Consider the following 17,576-nt stretch of genomic DNA (forward strand, 5'->3'; position numbering starts at 1 on the left):
AGTTAAGTGTTTTATAATGACTTTCTTGCTATTATACTCTATCCACCTATTTATAAAGCCGAGGATAGTATGCGTTATTGGCTATCTTATCGATCTACTCTGCCACAAACAACAGACTCTTGAGCAAACATCGAGAAACCTTGGGCAAGATACCAGATGCTCGGGAACCTCATACCATCAAGGAGTCAGCAGAACTGAAGGTTTTGGCAGAAATATTGGTGAGAAAACTATATTTTCAAATTCATTCCGCATTTAGTGTTTGTAATATAACAGGCCAAATGTGTATTTCAATGCTCACTATCCAGTTAAAGAATATTTTGGTCAGTTCACAGAATAGCCTGCCGTACTCTAGGTAGCCAATAGGTGGCAAAATTAACTGATCACTGCACAGCCAACACAGAAGCTTCTTTCCAATACACCTCCACTTTATTAGTGACTAGTGCAACAATTTCTTTGTTTAAAATGCAGCACTTGATTAGGTAAAATCACATTCATCAAGGAGGCTAAAACTGAACTTATCCCAAAAGAACTAATCATGATAGATAGAAGTGTTAGACAGGGAGAGGAGTGAATACCAAGCTAAGAAACAAAGCTAAGAACACCAAGCAAGTCAACAAAACAAAGTTCAAAAGAATCAAGTTAGTGAGACACGATTTCCCACTTACAAAGCCATATTGACTCTCCCTAATCAGTCCTTGCACTTACAAATACATGCAAGTCCTGTCCCTCAGAATCCCCTCCAACAACTTACCCACCATTGACATCAGGCTCACCGGTCTATAATTCCCTGGCTTTTCCTTACCATCTTTCTTAAATAGTGGGACCACTTTAGCCACCTCCAGACTTCCCACACCTCACCCTTGGCTATCGATGATACAAGTATCTCAGCAAGGGTCCCTGCAATCAGTTTCCTCGCTTCCTACAAGGTTCTAGAAAAAAACCTGATCAGGTCCCAGGGATTTATCCATCTTTCGGCATTTGAAGATGTCCAGCATCTCGTCCTCTGTAATATGAACACTTTTCAAGTTATCACTATTTATTTCTCCAAGTTCTCTCGCTTTTATAGCCTTCTCCATGGTAAACACTGACATGAAATACTTGCTTCGTACCTCACCCATCTCCTTTGGTTCCACACATAGGCAGCCTTGCTGATCTTTGAGGAGCTCTATTCTCTCTCTAGTTACTCTTTTGTCCTTTCTAGAATTTCTTTGGATTCTCCTTAACCCTATTTGCCAAAGTTATCTCTTTTCTTCTTTTTACCCTCCTGGTTTGCCTCGAATATCCTTCTACTGCCCTAATACTCTGAGGGATTCACTTCCAGCTGCCTATATCTACCTCCTCCATTTTCTTGACCAGAGCCTCAGTTTCTCTAGTCATCCTATCATTTAGTCGAGGTAAATGCACATTTCTGTCTTTCCATTGCTCTCAAAGCAAATTAGGTACAGTTTACCTTTGGATAAATTATATTTGGATAAATTATTTGTAAATTCAGGCATGACATTCATAGAATCATACAGCACAGAAACAGATCCTTTGGTTCATGCTAACCAAGTTTCCCAAACACTCTCTCTTTATTTAGCATGCCAGTGCAGCAATGCTTCAATTGTAAAATTTTCCTCCTTGATTTCAAGTCCTTTTGTGGTTTCATCCTGTCTTAGCTCAGTAATCTTTTATAGCCTACAACCCTCAGAGATCTCTGTGCATATTTAATCACAACCTCTTCCCACCATGAATTTAATCATTCTACCACTGGTGGCTGTGCCTTCAGCTTCCAGGATCTAATTTCTGAAATTCCTGCTCCCAAGCCTCCCTCTCCTCTATTAAAATCTACCTGTTTAATCAAACATCTGATCACCTGTCCTAATATATCTTCATTTGTCTCAATGCCAAAAGTTTGTTAACACTCCACTAAAGCATTTTGGAGCATTTCACTGGAACAAATAATTGCACATGTTATCTGTTTCCCCTTTGATTTTTTTTTCCCCACTGTTTTTGTAAAAAACAACTCATTGTTGCCAAAATTCCATTTTCTACAACAAGCCTCCAACACCCTGATCATTCATCAAGTGACATTCTGAGCAGGAGGAATATTACAAATTTCAAGACTGGAATGTGTATTTCCTTGAGATGAGCTTTAAGATATACTCCTGTAAATAGACCTTACGGCCTCAATAATTAAGAATGATGACCAGTTCCTCAGTGAATTATATTGTGTTATAATAAATTAAAAGTTAATTGTTCCTTTTGTGTGCTGGATACTTTAATCACCTCTATCGTTCAAAAATGTGGGCTTATAAATATGCATGTAACAAGACCTATTGTAAAACAAAAAAACAGCTTTTTTAAACAAATAAGAAATATATGAATGCATTTAAAATAAATTACCACTGAGATTCAGATTGCTCTAAAATAATAAATTACACAAACATTGTCCTTTGAAATTTTTACCCTAACTCATGTCATAAGCCAGCTTCACTGAGCTGACTGTCAAGGGCAAAGCTAATATTGAGCGATATCTGACAATTCAGGAGAATAAGTAGAAAGAAAAAGGAGGTGGGGTAAACTGTTAATAAAAGATTAAATGAGTGCAGCAGTGAGAATGAACCTTGGCTTGGAAGACTAAACATACAATCAACTCAGGTAGTGATATGAATTAGCAAAGAAAATAAGTCCATGTAGGTGAACAATACAACAGTCATGGATGATTTTAATCTTCAAAAAATTGGGCAAATCAAATTGGCAAAAGGTAGCATCAAAGATGAGTTCATACAGTATATTTGGGATATAGTGGAATCAAACAGGGAACAGGCTAATTAAAATCTGGTCACGTGTAATGAGATAGCATTAATTACCTCATAGTAAAATACAATTTAGTAAACCATGATCATAACATGATAGTGTTTCACAGACTGTTTGGGGGTGACAAATGTGTGAGAAACCGATGCCTTAAATTTAAATAAAAAACCTCTGTAAATGTGTGAAGCCAAGGTTGGTTAAAATGCACTAGGTGAAAAGGTGGATCAACATAAGAACTGGGAGTAGGCCATCTGGCCCTTCAAACCTGCTCTGCCATTCAATAAGATCATGGCTGATCTCTTCGTGGACTCACATCCACTCACCCATGCTCTCACCTTATCCCTTAATTTCTTTACTGCTCAAAAAAATCTATCTTAGCTTTAAAAATGTTTACTAAATTAGCACCAACTACTTATCTGGGCAAGGAAATCCACAGATTTACAACCCTCTGGGTGAAGTTCCTTCGCAGTTCAGTACTAAATTGGCTCCCTCTCATCTTGAGGCTATGCTCTCTTGTCCTAGTTTCACCTGCCAGTGGAAACATTCTCTCTACATCTATCTTAGCTCTTCTCATCATAATTTTACATGTTTCTATAAGATTCCCCCCTCATTCTTCTGAATTCCAGTGAATATAATCCCAGTCTACTCAGTCTCTCCTCATAAGCCAACCCCCTCAACTCTAGAATCAACCTACTGAACTTTCTCTGCATCCCGCCAGTGCCAGTCTATCCTTTCTCAAGGAAGGAGACCAAACCTGCACACAGTACTCCAGGTGTGGCCTCACCAGAACCCTATGCACCTGCAACATAACACCCCTACTTTTCAACTCAACCCCTTTAGCAATGATGGACAAAATTCCATTTGCCTTCCTAATTACCAGATGTACCTGCAGACCGATCTTCTGTGATTCATGCGCAAGGACACCCAGGTCCCTCTGCATAGCAGCATGCTGTAACTTTTACTGTTACTCCTATCAATATGGATGACTTCACATTTATTAATATTGTATTCCATTTGCCAGACGTTTGACAATTCACTTAATGTATGTGTTCCTTTGCAAAGTTTCACAGTCCTCTGCATACTTTGCTCTGTCACTCATCTTAGTGTCACCTGCAAACTTTGACACACTACACGTGATCCCTGATTCCAAATCATCTATATAAATTGTGAATAATTGTGGTCCCAACACTAATCACGAGAGGCACACCACTAGTCAGAATAACACTCATTTATCTCCACTCTTTGCTTTCTGTTAGTCACCCAATCCTCTATCCACGCTAATATTTTATAAAGCCATGCATCCTTATCTTATGCAGCAGCCTCTTGTGTGGCAGCCTAAATAGTAAAACTATGACATTTCAAAAATATTTTATGACTCTCAGCAAAAATATATTTCATTGAGAAAGAAAGATTATATTAGAAGGATGAAAAACATCCATGGCTAACAAAGGAAGTTAAAGATGGAATAAAATTAAAAGAGATAAAATGATTAGCACAAAGATTAGTGGCCAGAGATTAGAAATCAGTTAAGAATTTAGAAAAAAAGTGTGAAAATAGAAATGGAAGTAAATAGCATGAAAAATAAAGGCAGAAAGTAAGAGCTTCTCCCAAGACTTAAAAAGAGAGCAGCCATAATAAACAATAGTTCCTTAGAGATTCTGAACAAATATTTGTCTCTATCTTCACAGCACAAAATACCAAAACCACACCAGTCACAATCCCAAGAAATGGCTGCAAAGACATTGGATACTTTGGTTGTGTCCTTCCAAAATTTCCAAGATTCTGTAAAGCTCCAGTAAGATTTGAAGACTGTAAATTACCTTTTTGAAGAAAAGCAGGAAAGTGTAAGCAAGATTTCCTAACATCTGTCTTTGGGGAAAATGCCAGAATCCATTATTAAGGAAGTAACAGCAGGGTATTTAGAAAATCATAATAATATCAGGTACAGTCAAAATGACTGTATGAAAGGCTGAGAGCATTTACCAATTTACTAGAGTTCTTTGTGGATGTGACAAACAGGTCGATAAAGGGGTAGATGTAGTGTACTGGATTTCCAAAAAGCATTCAATAAGGTGCCACATAAAAAGCTAGTAAACAAGACAAGACCTCAAAGTATTGGGGGCAATATCCTGGCATGGATGAAGGATTGACTAATTAATAGGAAGCAGAAAGTCAGGATAAATAGATAATTTTCAGGCTGCCAAATTACAACAAGCAAAGTGCTGCAAGGATCAATGCTGGAGTCTTAACTATTTAAAATCTAATGACTCACATGCTAAGGGTCAAAGTGTATTGTAGTCACATTTTCCAAGGTTACAAAGATAGGTGAAAAAGCTGTTGTGAGGAGGAATAGAAAAGGGATTTAGATTGGTTAAATGAACGAGCAAAAGTCTGCCTGCTGGATGATAATGCAAGATTATGAACTTTTATAGGAAGAATAGAAAAGCAAAATATTCTATGAACGCAGAGAGTCTAAACAATGTTATGATAGAGATTATACATGAAGCACAATGTTATCACACTGGTATAGCAAGTGAACAGGAAAGCAAATGAAATGTTGGCTTTTTAGGTCAGTGGAAGGAGTATAACAGAAGGAAAGTTTTGCTACAACTATACAGAGCTTTGATGAGACCACACCTGGGGTACTGCATCCTACTCTAGTCTCCTTATTTAAGGAGCAATAACCTTCAATGAATGGCCTCCAATATAAAGGCAACCTGATTGATTCCTAGGATGAAGGGGGTGTCTTAAAAAGGAGAGGTTGAAGAGGTTGAACGTTTATTTTTATGAGTCTAGAAGAATACTGACATGACGGTTCCCCATGTGAGTAACCTCGAACGAGGAATCACAGATTCAGAATAAAGGGTTTTCCCTATTTAAGGCTTCTGCTTGGACATTTGTGAACGCTTAGTGCCTGCCATTTGAAGTCATTGATGCCCATACAGCAAACAAAATGTTTTTAGGCTTGTATATTTGGCTATGTCATTTTGCATAAGAGTTACAAAATCTCACATCTAGACAGGAAACAAGTAGATTTTAAGGTTCATTTTAAAAGGGAGAGTGGTAGTGAGATAATTTCAGAATTGATGGTGGAGGAAACAGATTACTCCACAGTTGCCACCTGTGTTATGAAAGCTGAGATTATAAAAAAAGATGATAATTTAAAAATTGTCGGTGTCATGACACAAGACATGAGACAATGTAGATCAATGAGCACAGGAACAATGAGTAAAAGGTTGCATTTCCTCTAATTTTCTTGTTGGCTGTGATGCACGCAGAGCCAAAAAGAAAGAATCTTGCTGAAAGGGACATAGTGAGAGTTGAGATATAGAAATGTTTTACGAGTTTAGATTTGTGAAAGAAAAGAGGAAAATACTGGCAGAGTCAACAGAGCTAATACCCAGAGGTAACAAAGGAATGGACATGGGTTTCAGCATTAGATAAGCTGTGGTAGGTTTGAGACCTGGATTGGTACAGGTAGATGGAAGCTCATCACAAACTTGATTTTCCATTTCAGAACAGTCTGATTCAGCCTCAAACGGTGACCAAGAAAAGGGCTTGAAGTCAGTGGCTTGAGAATGAAAGCTACGGCTTTAATCTTCCAAATATTTTGAAGGAGGACATTTAGATGGAGAAGTGAAGAAAACTGACAAACCACAAGATACCAGGAACATACAACTGAGGAGGGAAGGGTTGGAGATGCTGAGGAAAGGGAGGTCATGTCTTCTCCCTACAGAATAGCACTACATGCTTATGCTCCAATGTACTCTTTGATTAACACTCCAATGTATCTTCAACATCTAATTTATTATGGACTACACTGAGATGGTGTATAAAATTAAATATCTATCTGAGGTGACACAAAGAGAACTTCTGTATGTGGGGTCAGTCAGAGGCCACCTTTTACCAGTATGGCAGGCTTCATCTGACTGCACTACAGTGGTTTCTTAACATTTAAATGAAGGCCATGGAAACTTAAGCTTGCAGCAAACGATGTTCTGTACTGTCCAAGTTGATGGCGTTTTTTGTACCAGTCTGATGGCTATGCCTTACCCCATACACACTTCACAAACATTTGACTATAAAATCTTCTTTATGCTGGAACCTGGGTAAATCTGTCATAGAAAAATCTGCAGTCACTCCGCAACAGTTAGAAGAGACATTTGTCGAAACAGTGAAGTGAATTCAGTCCCATTCTATGAATCATTTAGACAACAGTGTTTCTTAAAGCTCTCTAGCCTATAATTAGGCAAGGGAAGAATATCAGCCTGCTGTTCCGTTATCAATTGAAAACCAAGCGTGGACTTTTCCACACCAGTAACTTTTCATACAAGAAAACATAATTATTTGCCCTACTAAGGAAAACTGAATCTACCGTTCACAAACAGCTGTAACAAGTATTTGCAGAATTCAGAGAAAGCAGCCACAGCTGGGGGAAATTAAGTTGCTTTCAAAAATCACTAACAGCTCATATTCTGAATACTGACAAGAATTCCACTTGGCAGAATTATAGCAAATTATAGATGTTCGAGTATATCTCTTCAAGTAGCACAATCATGTTCCCTTCCTCTGTAAATCCAGTGGAGTAATTAAGCAGTTGAGGCTATCAACTTCCAAATCTGGAAAATCTATTTATATTTAGACTCATATATAGTAAACTGATGGGTTTTTCCAAATTATCACTGACAGGTTAAATCTTAAATATCAAATCTAAATAGGATTTGAAAGAATTTTGATTTATTTTGTCAATCCTCTGGGTCTCAAAATATTACTGATATACTGTACTTTTTATAATTAGCTAATTTAGTGTCATATTACTGGTAAAATGTAAACTGAAGCATATGATAAGTGCCACTTGAAATCAGAAATGATAACATAACTTGCATTTGATTAAAACTGTGTGCTTCAGACAGATAAACAATTGCGTCAAAGCCTTTGAAAATATTTTACAACACTAACCTTCATATCCTCTAGAAGGGCATAAGGATCTTCTATCCCTTCAGGGACACATTTTTTATTCTCTGGCAAAGACTCCAGTTTTTCCACAAGTGCTTTTAATCCTTTCAACTCAAATTCTGTAAGGTGAATCCATTTATTAGATCCTTCAGATGCTGGCTGAGATGGGTCAGGAGACCCACTTGGTGTTTTTGGACAGTCTGTCAGCATTGGTGACTTAGTGCTGTCATCTGAATCATTGGACAAAGTCCGCTTTAAACGCTTTGTCATTTTCGGTGTCTTTCCAGAGCTTTCATTTCCTTCTGAATGTGCACTGTTAGGAGATGGCGAATCATCACCAAATGCTTTTGTGCTTTGAAGGCTCATTTTATCTCTCGACTCATCTTTCTCCTCCTTGATTCGTACATCAGAAGATTCTTCATCCATATCTAGACGGGAATCTGATGAAGGACTCTCTGTATTTGGTTTCTTCTCTGTATCTGAAAATATTTAAACTTAAATGTAATATGTAAAACATTGATCAAGAAAAATGTTTTCTTATATAACGGATAGTGTTAATAGGTGATTACATAGAAATCAGGAACAAGCCCAACACCATTGTAACAATATGTAAAAGGCAACCATCTCAGAACGCATAATTGGAATTCACTGGCAATTGGCCAGCAACAATGATCGTCTATTTTTTCTATATGCTAAGGAGGAGCATAGAGGCCCAATCATAGCGCGGCTAGGGTTATGCCTTGTTGAAGTATGCAATGCCATTAGGACAAGCTGTCATGTTCATACTGGAAAAATCCATTGCAATTTAACAGCAAAAAAATCCTGTCACTATTACACACAGTTTAGACACTATATATTAGCAAAACTGTACAGAACAGTTTCAAACCTATAATTCGCAAGATTAAAAGAGCCTCCTTGTAGGAGTGATTTTTTTGATACGTTATTAATAGAATTCCTCACATCAAAACACCCACTTGGCTACAGAGGGAATAATAACATCGGAATGTTTTCAAGGCAGCATTAGCACAAAACTCATCAATAACAAGAACCATCTTCATCTCCAACAATATCTAAATGCTTAATATTTTTTCAAAGCACTTTTACACAAGAATGTGAAACGTTAATTGCACAATTGATTTAGCAAATTACTTATAAGCACCGAACATAGGCAAATTACTGTTTTAGAGGGTTTCACACAGAACCCAGTCTTGCATTTCTTAAATTGTGGTCATGAGACAAATCAAAAGCAGGGACCTGAACTGAATTTTGCCTTCCCCACCCAAGGATTGAAGTCTGCCTGAGCTTATCAGAGATTTAGTATTGGATGGCTAACCTTAACTTGCCTCCCTCAAAATCCTGTTACAAGCAAGTAAAGAAAACTTCATTCTTTAAAGCATTGCAATACATAGGTTGCTCTGAAAAAGGAGATTGTACTGCGAAAGAAGATTAACTAATTTACTCTATAGTCCAAACATTGAGGTCCTCATTCCAGGAGTCAACTCAGTCAATCAAAATTTGGGGTGCAAACCTGTCACTCTGGATCTCGGCCTGTATTGTACCGTTGTTGGTATAAAGAGGTAGCACTTCAGCTGCTTGCAAACTCAGTCTAGGAAAGAGGTTTACAAAGATGGTCTTAGAAGGCCATCAGAGACATCCAGGAGATCCCAAAGAGAAGGAAAACACCATAATGTAGAATGTGGTGCACTGTCACTGAAATTTGTAATGAAGGCACAGGGAATTGTTTTATGCTGTTTTTGAAAGTGAGAAAGAGAACTAGAAAGAATACAATAAGGAATAAAATGTAATATAACCTGCTCAGTCACACAAGTATAAACACATAATTGCAAATACATTGCAAACTATTTTTGACCGTGATCAACAGGGGGAATTTACTTAGCCCACTCCTGCACACCCACGGCAGCGAGGCAAAATGTTCAACAATTGGGAAAACTTTGTTCTTGCCCATCCCTCTTTAAAAACTGGGCAGCTTTAATAGCTGTGCAGGAAGAGGAAACAGCATTGAAAAATAAACCATCTTATCCTCAATGAACAAAGAGCCATCATAAAATGGCAAGTGGTCTGATTAGTAATTGGAATAATGTTGCCCAAGTTCAGGTCGGGAGATAAAGAATTATTTTCTGCAAATTACTTTAATTCTAGTTCCTCTATTAATTTTAACTTTTTTCATCTAAAGCCGAACTCCATACTGAGATGTAATTCAGTGGTAACAGTCATGCTTATCCAGCTCACCATGTTTAATGTGTGAGACTTAACAGTATATCAGGGAGGTTATTCAACTCCAAAGGCATCGCTGTCTCATCCAATTCTATCCACACTCACTTCAAAGAAACAAATTACCAGTTGGAGTTACTGATGATCAAATGTGAGCATGAACCCTGGCTTGTATCCCCTTCCTTATTCATTTGTTACAGTGTCTCCACTGCTACCACAGTTGAAAGCACTTAACTTGGTACTTACAACTGATCTTGCCAGTTTAAGTGATCTTGCCAGTTTAACTACTACATGATAAGGTAGTTGGGTCGTTAGGGAGCCAGTTAATTACTTCCACACGATCAAGCTATTTTTAGTCTGCTGAAAGTGCATATTTTATGGAATTTGCTAATGGCCTTTTATGTGTTTGCAAATACTTACAGAACAAATACCCTGAAACGCTTCATGTGAACAGATGAACTACTGCTGGTAACTTACCAATTAACATTGATTCCCTCTGGTATTGTTTGGTGAGATAAGACCTTTTCGTCAAACAGAACACATATCTTTCCAGGACATACCAGCACATTTCATAGTAGAAAGGATAGCGGAACTTGGCATTAACCTGAAAAACAAGGATTATTTATATACAGAATATAGCTGAGGAAATGGAGAATTGTCAAATAAATGTGTGGGCACAGCAGAAAGCCACACCAATGGCCATTGTGTAGGTTGGTCATATACAAATGATAAAAGCAAACAAACAATCTAGAGTCATTGTCGAAAAGTGTGGCGTTGGAAAAGCACAGCAGGTCAGGCAGCATCCTAGGGACAGGAGAATTGACATTTCGCACATAAGCCCTTCATCAGAAATCTAGAGTCATTGCTCGAGTGCATGTTTATTTCAGAAAGTATTTACAGAAATCTTGCATAAAGTTCATTTTGCTTAACAAGGATTTCATATCCATGATTTTCGTTAGGGTCAGGGAATCAATTCTGTGAAATACACTGCTTTACATCAGTCTACACTTCATATGAGGCAGCGTACATACTTTAGCATTTCATTTTGTACCTTTGCTTGAATTGCCTTAACAACACAAACATCAGTTTATAAAGATTGCAATCATTAGGTTTTTACTAAGTTTGTCATGAGGATTAATGGATAATAAATTCACAAAAATTCAAGAGACTATTAAGTCACATCGGGCTGCTAGTTAGCAAGGACATGCATCACTGACTGTAAACAGTCACATTTTTAAATGCAATTTCTTTAGCAGTGAACCCTAGCTCACCCTTTCTATACCAAAATGACATTGTTTCAGGTCAAGCGACATTAAAGACAACCGCACCTATTAGTACCTGCATGAGCCTGGACCAGTTTAAGTTCTTAAAATGCAATACCCAAAATACAAACATTCTAAGTTTTATGAAGAAAATGGGTTTGATGATGTTTGCCCACTTATGCAAATTCCTTTAAAAAGATTTTCCCTTTGCTGAATACATTTCAGTGTGCATCTTGGATCCTAAAGCCCGTAAGATTGCACCTTCTTTAACTCAGATAAGTGAGGGTGAAAAGGCAATGCGTAGGAAATTTAAAATGAAAAATAATAGTGCAAAATTTATGAATGAATAATGATCTATGACCAAAGTGTCACATTCTGGTCCACTTGAATGCTATTTTGATCCCACTGATGATAACACGAGACACGGTAGATCACAGAGTGAAAACTGGTTTGAAAAGAACATTAGCCTAATTTCTTTCACCACAAGTCTGTTGAACAAAAAAAAAACAAAGCTCTAAAATGTTGTTTAGGGCATGCTCAATTGATAAAATCATGCATAGCTCCAAACTAAGTTTTGAAAATAACAAAATATGATATTACAATAAACAAAATTTTCTCTTTTTATCCCAGCAAAAACCTTTACAGATACTTAGTCCCACTGCAGTGACCTTCTGATGTTAACTTGTTAGTTTCTGACTAAACTGATTGTTTTCAGTTTTAGTGACCAAGAAACTGCTTTCCAGTTCTGATGACCTGGATTCCTATCCCAATATGTTGGCATAGAAGCTTCCTTTCTGCATGGAAATCTTTACACAACCTATCTTCACTTCTGATAGGAATTCTTCTACACTAAAAACCTGAACAGAAACCTGATTCTTCTGAACTAAAAACCAGTAATAGCCGCTGGCCCACTTTCTCTGTCATAAAAGTTCAACTTTGTAAATATTTCATCAATTAACTTCATAGACATCTTACTAGGTACTTCACTTGCTTCCATGGAAATGATGTCTTTAGTTAATTGTTCCAAGAGACTTTGACCTCATAATAAAAATTACCCTCATAGAACTGGAACCACATATCTACTTTGACTATATTTCAAAATGAAAACTGCCAAATAATAACTGTATATACTTTATCAAAACATCCACTGAAATGGTTTAATTGGCTGAAAGCAAATGTTTACAGTTCCTCTGAAGATATTCACCAAAATTAACGGGAGAGATTGAGGGAACGTAATGTAAATTCTTCCCAACATACTTTTGAACAAAATGTTGTTTCGTAGGTGCCTAATTTATAAAGTCTTGTACATTTCTGACATTGTATCTTGTGCATAAGGCAGGGCAAGTTTTAAAATCTGGATTGATGTCATAACCTGGAATCAAAAGAAGCCCATTGCCATTGGTAGCGTTTGCAAAGACCTCCATTATGAATATTTAATTGATTGTAGTAGCCAGAACAAGTCTTTCATTGCCCCAAGCTAGTAAGAAACTCAACTTTTTTTGAACTACAAATAAGTAGTATCTCAATAGAAAAGGCAAATTAAAAGATCCATTATAAATGGGACTATGACTCAAACTGAAGAATTTTCAAAACATTACAAAACATAATAGTGCAGTTTAGCTGTTCAAGCTCCTGTTTGATACAGTCATAAATGGTGGTGGACAAATAAAAAACTCATTGGAGGAGGCAGCTCCCACAAATATCTCCATCCTCAATGATGGGGAAGTACATCACATCAATGCCAAAGGTAAGGGTAAAGCATTTGCAACAATCTTTAGTCAGTAGTTCTTTGTGGAAGACCTATCTCAGCTTACTCCAAAAGGTCATAAGCATTGCAGATCCCAATCTTAAGCTAACTCAATGCATTCCATGTGAGAACTAGAAATGGTTGATGGCATTGAATGCTAAAAAGGATATGGACCCTGACAACATTTTGACTCTATACTGAGAATCTGTCTTCCAGACGTTGCCTGCCCTTGGTGACAAGAGTTCCACTACTGATTCTGGTATCTACCCACCAATGTGGAAAACTGCCAGATATGCCCCATACACAAAAAACTGGGAAATCTAAACTGGTGAATTTCTGCCTCATCTGCTTATTCAAAATCATAAATAAAATTGGGAAAAGGGTGATCAACAGCACTAATAAGCAGCACTTGCTCAGTTGGCCTAGTTATATTATCGACTAGGAAAAAGTGAGGACAGCAGATGCTGGAGATCAGAGTCAAAAAGCCTGGCACTGGAAAAGCACAGCCGATCAGGCAGCTTCTGAAGAGTGGAAGAGTTGACGTTTAGGAAACATTCCTTATGCCTGAAACATCAACTCTCCTGCTCCGCGGATGCTGCCTGACCTGCTATGCTTTTCCAGCACTACATTTTTTGACTGGTTGTATTATTGCTAGACTATTACTTCCAAACCCTCAGTAATGTTCTGGGGACCCGGGTTCAAAACCCACCATGGCAGATGGTGAATTTGAAATCAAAACAAAAAAAAAACCTGGATTAAAGAGTCTAGTGATGACTATGAAACTATTGTCCATAGTCAAGAAAAAAAATCATCTGGTTCACTAATGCCCTTTAAGGAAAGAAACTGCCATGTGGTTGACTCTTAAGTGCCCTCTGGGCGATTAGGATGGGCAATGAATGCTGGCTTAGCCAATGATGCCCACATTCCATGAATTAAAAAAAAACCTGTTGTTCATTGCTGTTCAATTTGGATTCTGCCAATTTGGATTCACTTGGCTTCTGACATCATTACAGCCTTGATTCAAACGTAGACAAAAAAGCTGAACTCCAGAGGGAGAGTGACTGCGCATTTGACCAAGTGTGGCATCATTGAGCCCTAGTACATATCGAATCAATGGAAATCAGGAGAAAATTCTCAGTTGGTTGGAGTCACACCTAACAAAAACAAAGATGATTGTGGTTGCTGTACAACAGTCATCTCGTTTTTTGGACAGCTCTGCAGGACGTCCTCCAAGTAGTCTCCTTTGCCAAAAACATCTTCGTCTGCTCCATCGTTAGTGGGAATATTCACTGATAGTCACGCATTGTTCAGCACTGTTCACAACTCCTCAGATACCAAAGCTGTCAATGCCTAAATGCAGCAAGACCTGATCAATACCCATGCTTCAGGTGACAAATGGAAAGCAACATTTGCATTTCACGTACCAGGCAATGACCATCTCGAAGGAAGGGGAAACTAACTATCATCCCTTGACATTCAATGGCATTACCAGCACTGAATTCTCCTACTTTCAAAATCCTGAGGGTTATCATTGACCACAAACAGAACTGGACTAGCTGCATGAATACTATGACTACAAAAGCAGGGTTATAGGCTCGACATCCTGTGATGAGTAGTTCACCACGTGACTGCCCAAAGCTTGTCCACCAACTATAAGATATGTGTGTGATGGAATTCTCCCCCAATCGTCTTGGCTGGTGCACTTTCAACAACACTTGATATCATCGAAGAAGAAGCACTGTGCTCGATTGTCAACACTACTCCAAACATTCAGTCCCTCCACCACAGGAGTTCATAATAGTAGTGTGTACCATTGACAAGATGTACCCCAGAAAGGCTACAATGTCAGACCTTCTAAACCCATGATCATTATCATCTTGAAGGACAATAGCAAGTATCGATTCCTGCATACTTCTCTCCAATCGACTCACCAACCTGACTTGGAAATACATCGCAGTTCGATCATCGTCACTGGGTCAAAATCCCGGAATGGCTTCCCTAAAGAGATCGTAGAAGTTCAAGAAGGCAACTAACTACCAACTTTTCCATGACAACCAGGGATGGGAAATGATTGCTGGCCCAAACAGTGAAACCCACAGATTCTGAAAGAAATTTTGATAAAATAACTTTTTTTTTAAAAAAGGGGTTTATCATCTCACCAATTTTTGCAACCTCTCTCTCCTTCGGATATTGACTTCACGATAGAATATGGGTCCTCAAGACAATATGATTGAAGTCAGCAGCCTACTACCTTGGGGTAAACTTTGAACACAATCTTGCCAGCACCTTAATACAATTCATCAAACGAAGACAATAAAAATATCGATTTAATGATCATATTCTGCAGTCAAAGGTGAAGGTTAAGCAGTTATTTAAGAACATTTGTGATTTCAACACAAACATTAAAACAAAGTTTCAACTTGTTTCCCTACCCTATTTGAAGTCCAGAAAAATTATACTCCCACTTCAACACTAATTAACACCCTTGAAGTTATGTCTCCCAAATTGTACAGCGAGTTTTACAATATTCCTCTGATGGTATGAACCTTTCATAAGCGTGATGGTCTAAACTTTGTACAATCATAACAACTTTAAGATTTCTGTACCAAACTCTGTTGGCTTGGAAACATCACAAACTTTAAACAAAAATCACTGCTTCTACAATGGCTGGTTTTCTCTAAATGAACTAAAATCTGAGAACAGAATTTAAAAACTTGATTTTGAACTAAACTTTTGATTCTTCTCAACTAAACTTCTAGCCTTTTTTGAACTGAATGGAAATAAAAAATAATGATTTAATGTGTTTATACTGCCTGTCATCTTTTCTACCAATATACCAAGTTTTCTTGAATCTTTGATTACAGTCACATATCTTCTTGGAACTGAAGCATTTAGGTCACTGTTCCAGAATGACCTTCTGACCTTTTTATTAAACCCCTCCAAAAACTAATCCACATTCATTTGCCTTTTTTAAAACAATATAAAAATTCAAAAAAGCAGCAATAATATGTTTTATACATCTTTCAACACACTAACAAGATTAGCATAATACTGGTGATGAAATCAAGTTTAAGATTTTGTTTTTGTCAATTCACTCTTTCGTAAGAGATATGATGGTAACACATAACTTATTTTTTTTAGATTAGATTACTTACAGTGTGGAAACAGGCCCTTCGGCCCAACAAGTCCACACCGCCCCGCCGAAGCGCAACCCACCCATACCCCTACATGTACCCCTTACCTAACATTACGGGCAATTTAGCATGGCCAATTCACCTGACCTGCACATCTTTGGACTGAGAGAGGAAACCGGAGCACCCGGAGGAAACCCACGCAGACACGGGGAGAACGTGCAAACTCCACACAGACAGTCGCCTGAGGCGGGAATTGAACCCGGGTCTCTGGCGCTGTGATGATCTCCCATGTCCAAGACTTTCTTCCCTTGGTTTTAATGTTGAGCAAGAATTCTGGATTAGTCAAACAGACTATAACTATGAATTCTGAGCTAGACCAATCAAAGTTAAGAATTTGAGATTTTTGACAGGCACAAGGAATGGAAATGCACATTGTACTGTTTTATGGTACCTCCAACAAGCTTTCAGATGCTGTTATTTTATTACAGTAATTACTACTATTTCTAGAGCCATAACTCAGTTTTCTGAATTACTGCAGCATGCAACAATTTCTGCACATCAATTCTCACAAACAAAAAATGACTAGTTTTTATAAATTATGATTGTTATGATCTACTTCTAACCAGAATGGACTCAATTATAAGGGAAGGCATTATATGCACATATTCAAAGCAAAATTTATTATGGAATTATCTACCTGAATTTGACGAAAGGGAAAAACGGTAAAATTTTTCTTTCATTTACATTTCTTGATGTACTGGGTGAAACTTACAAGAATGGGAGTCTTAAAAAAACTTTGCAGTTTTCCAAGCATTTGCAAGATCATTTACAAGTACTGTCAACCTTTGAAAAAAAATGCAATTTTCAGGATGCACAACATAATCAAATTTACAAAGAAATGTTTAATTCATGTATAAAAGATGAAGATTGTAACTTGTGCTTTTAACGGCTTTATGCTAGGAATGAAAATTTACATAGGTTCAGACCTCAAATTTGATTTCAAAATGTCGGAATGATCCAGCCTTTTTCACTTTGAGTATGAAAATCCTTATGAATAAACTAAAAGCAAGTTCTGAGATCCTTAGCTACTGTACATTAGTTTCATAGATTCCAGAGCTCATAGATAATAAGTACCATTATTTAGACTTTTAAATAATGACGCCTCGCTATCTTGAGGAGAAAGTGAGGACTGCAGATGCTGGAGATCAGAGCTGCAAATGTGTTGCTGGAAAAGTGCAGCAGGTCAGGCAGCATCCAAGGAACAGGAGAATCGACGTTTCGGGCATAAACCCTTCTTCAGGAATGAGGAAAGTGTGTCCAGCAGGCTAAGATAAAAGGTAGGGAGGAGGGACTTGGGGGAGGGGCGTTGGAAACGTGATAGGTGGAAGCAAGTCAAGGTGAGGGTGATAGGCCAGAGTGGGGTGGGGGCAGAGAGGTCAGGAAGAAGAT

At 37.8% G+C, this 17,576-nt stretch overlaps 1 protein-coding gene across 14 annotated transcripts in view; it reads right to left on the reverse strand.

Moving 5' to 3' along the window:
- The window catches only part of LOC122562672 (lysine-specific demethylase 2B), a 218,332-nt gene that overhangs the window by 84,615 nt on the left and 116,141 nt on the right, over positions 1 to 17,576 (reverse strand). For all 14 annotated transcript variants that reach the window (XM_043715718.1, XM_043715717.1, XM_043715725.1 and 11 more), the window contains 2 exons: positions 10,462 to 10,588; positions 7,756 to 8,231 (listed from right to left, as the gene is read on the reverse strand). In XM_043715718.1, coding sequence (XP_043571653.1) covers positions 7,756 to 8,231; positions 10,462 to 10,588 — 603 coding nt within the window. The remainder of the gene's footprint in view (positions 1 to 7,755; positions 8,232 to 10,461; positions 10,589 to 17,576) is intronic.

This window comes from Chiloscyllium plagiosum, chromosome 25 (genome assembly GCF_004010195.1).
Source record: "Chiloscyllium plagiosum isolate BGI_BamShark_2017 chromosome 25, ASM401019v2, whole genome shotgun sequence".
Taxonomy (NCBI): domain Eukaryota; kingdom Metazoa; phylum Chordata; class Chondrichthyes; order Orectolobiformes; family Hemiscylliidae; genus Chiloscyllium; species Chiloscyllium plagiosum.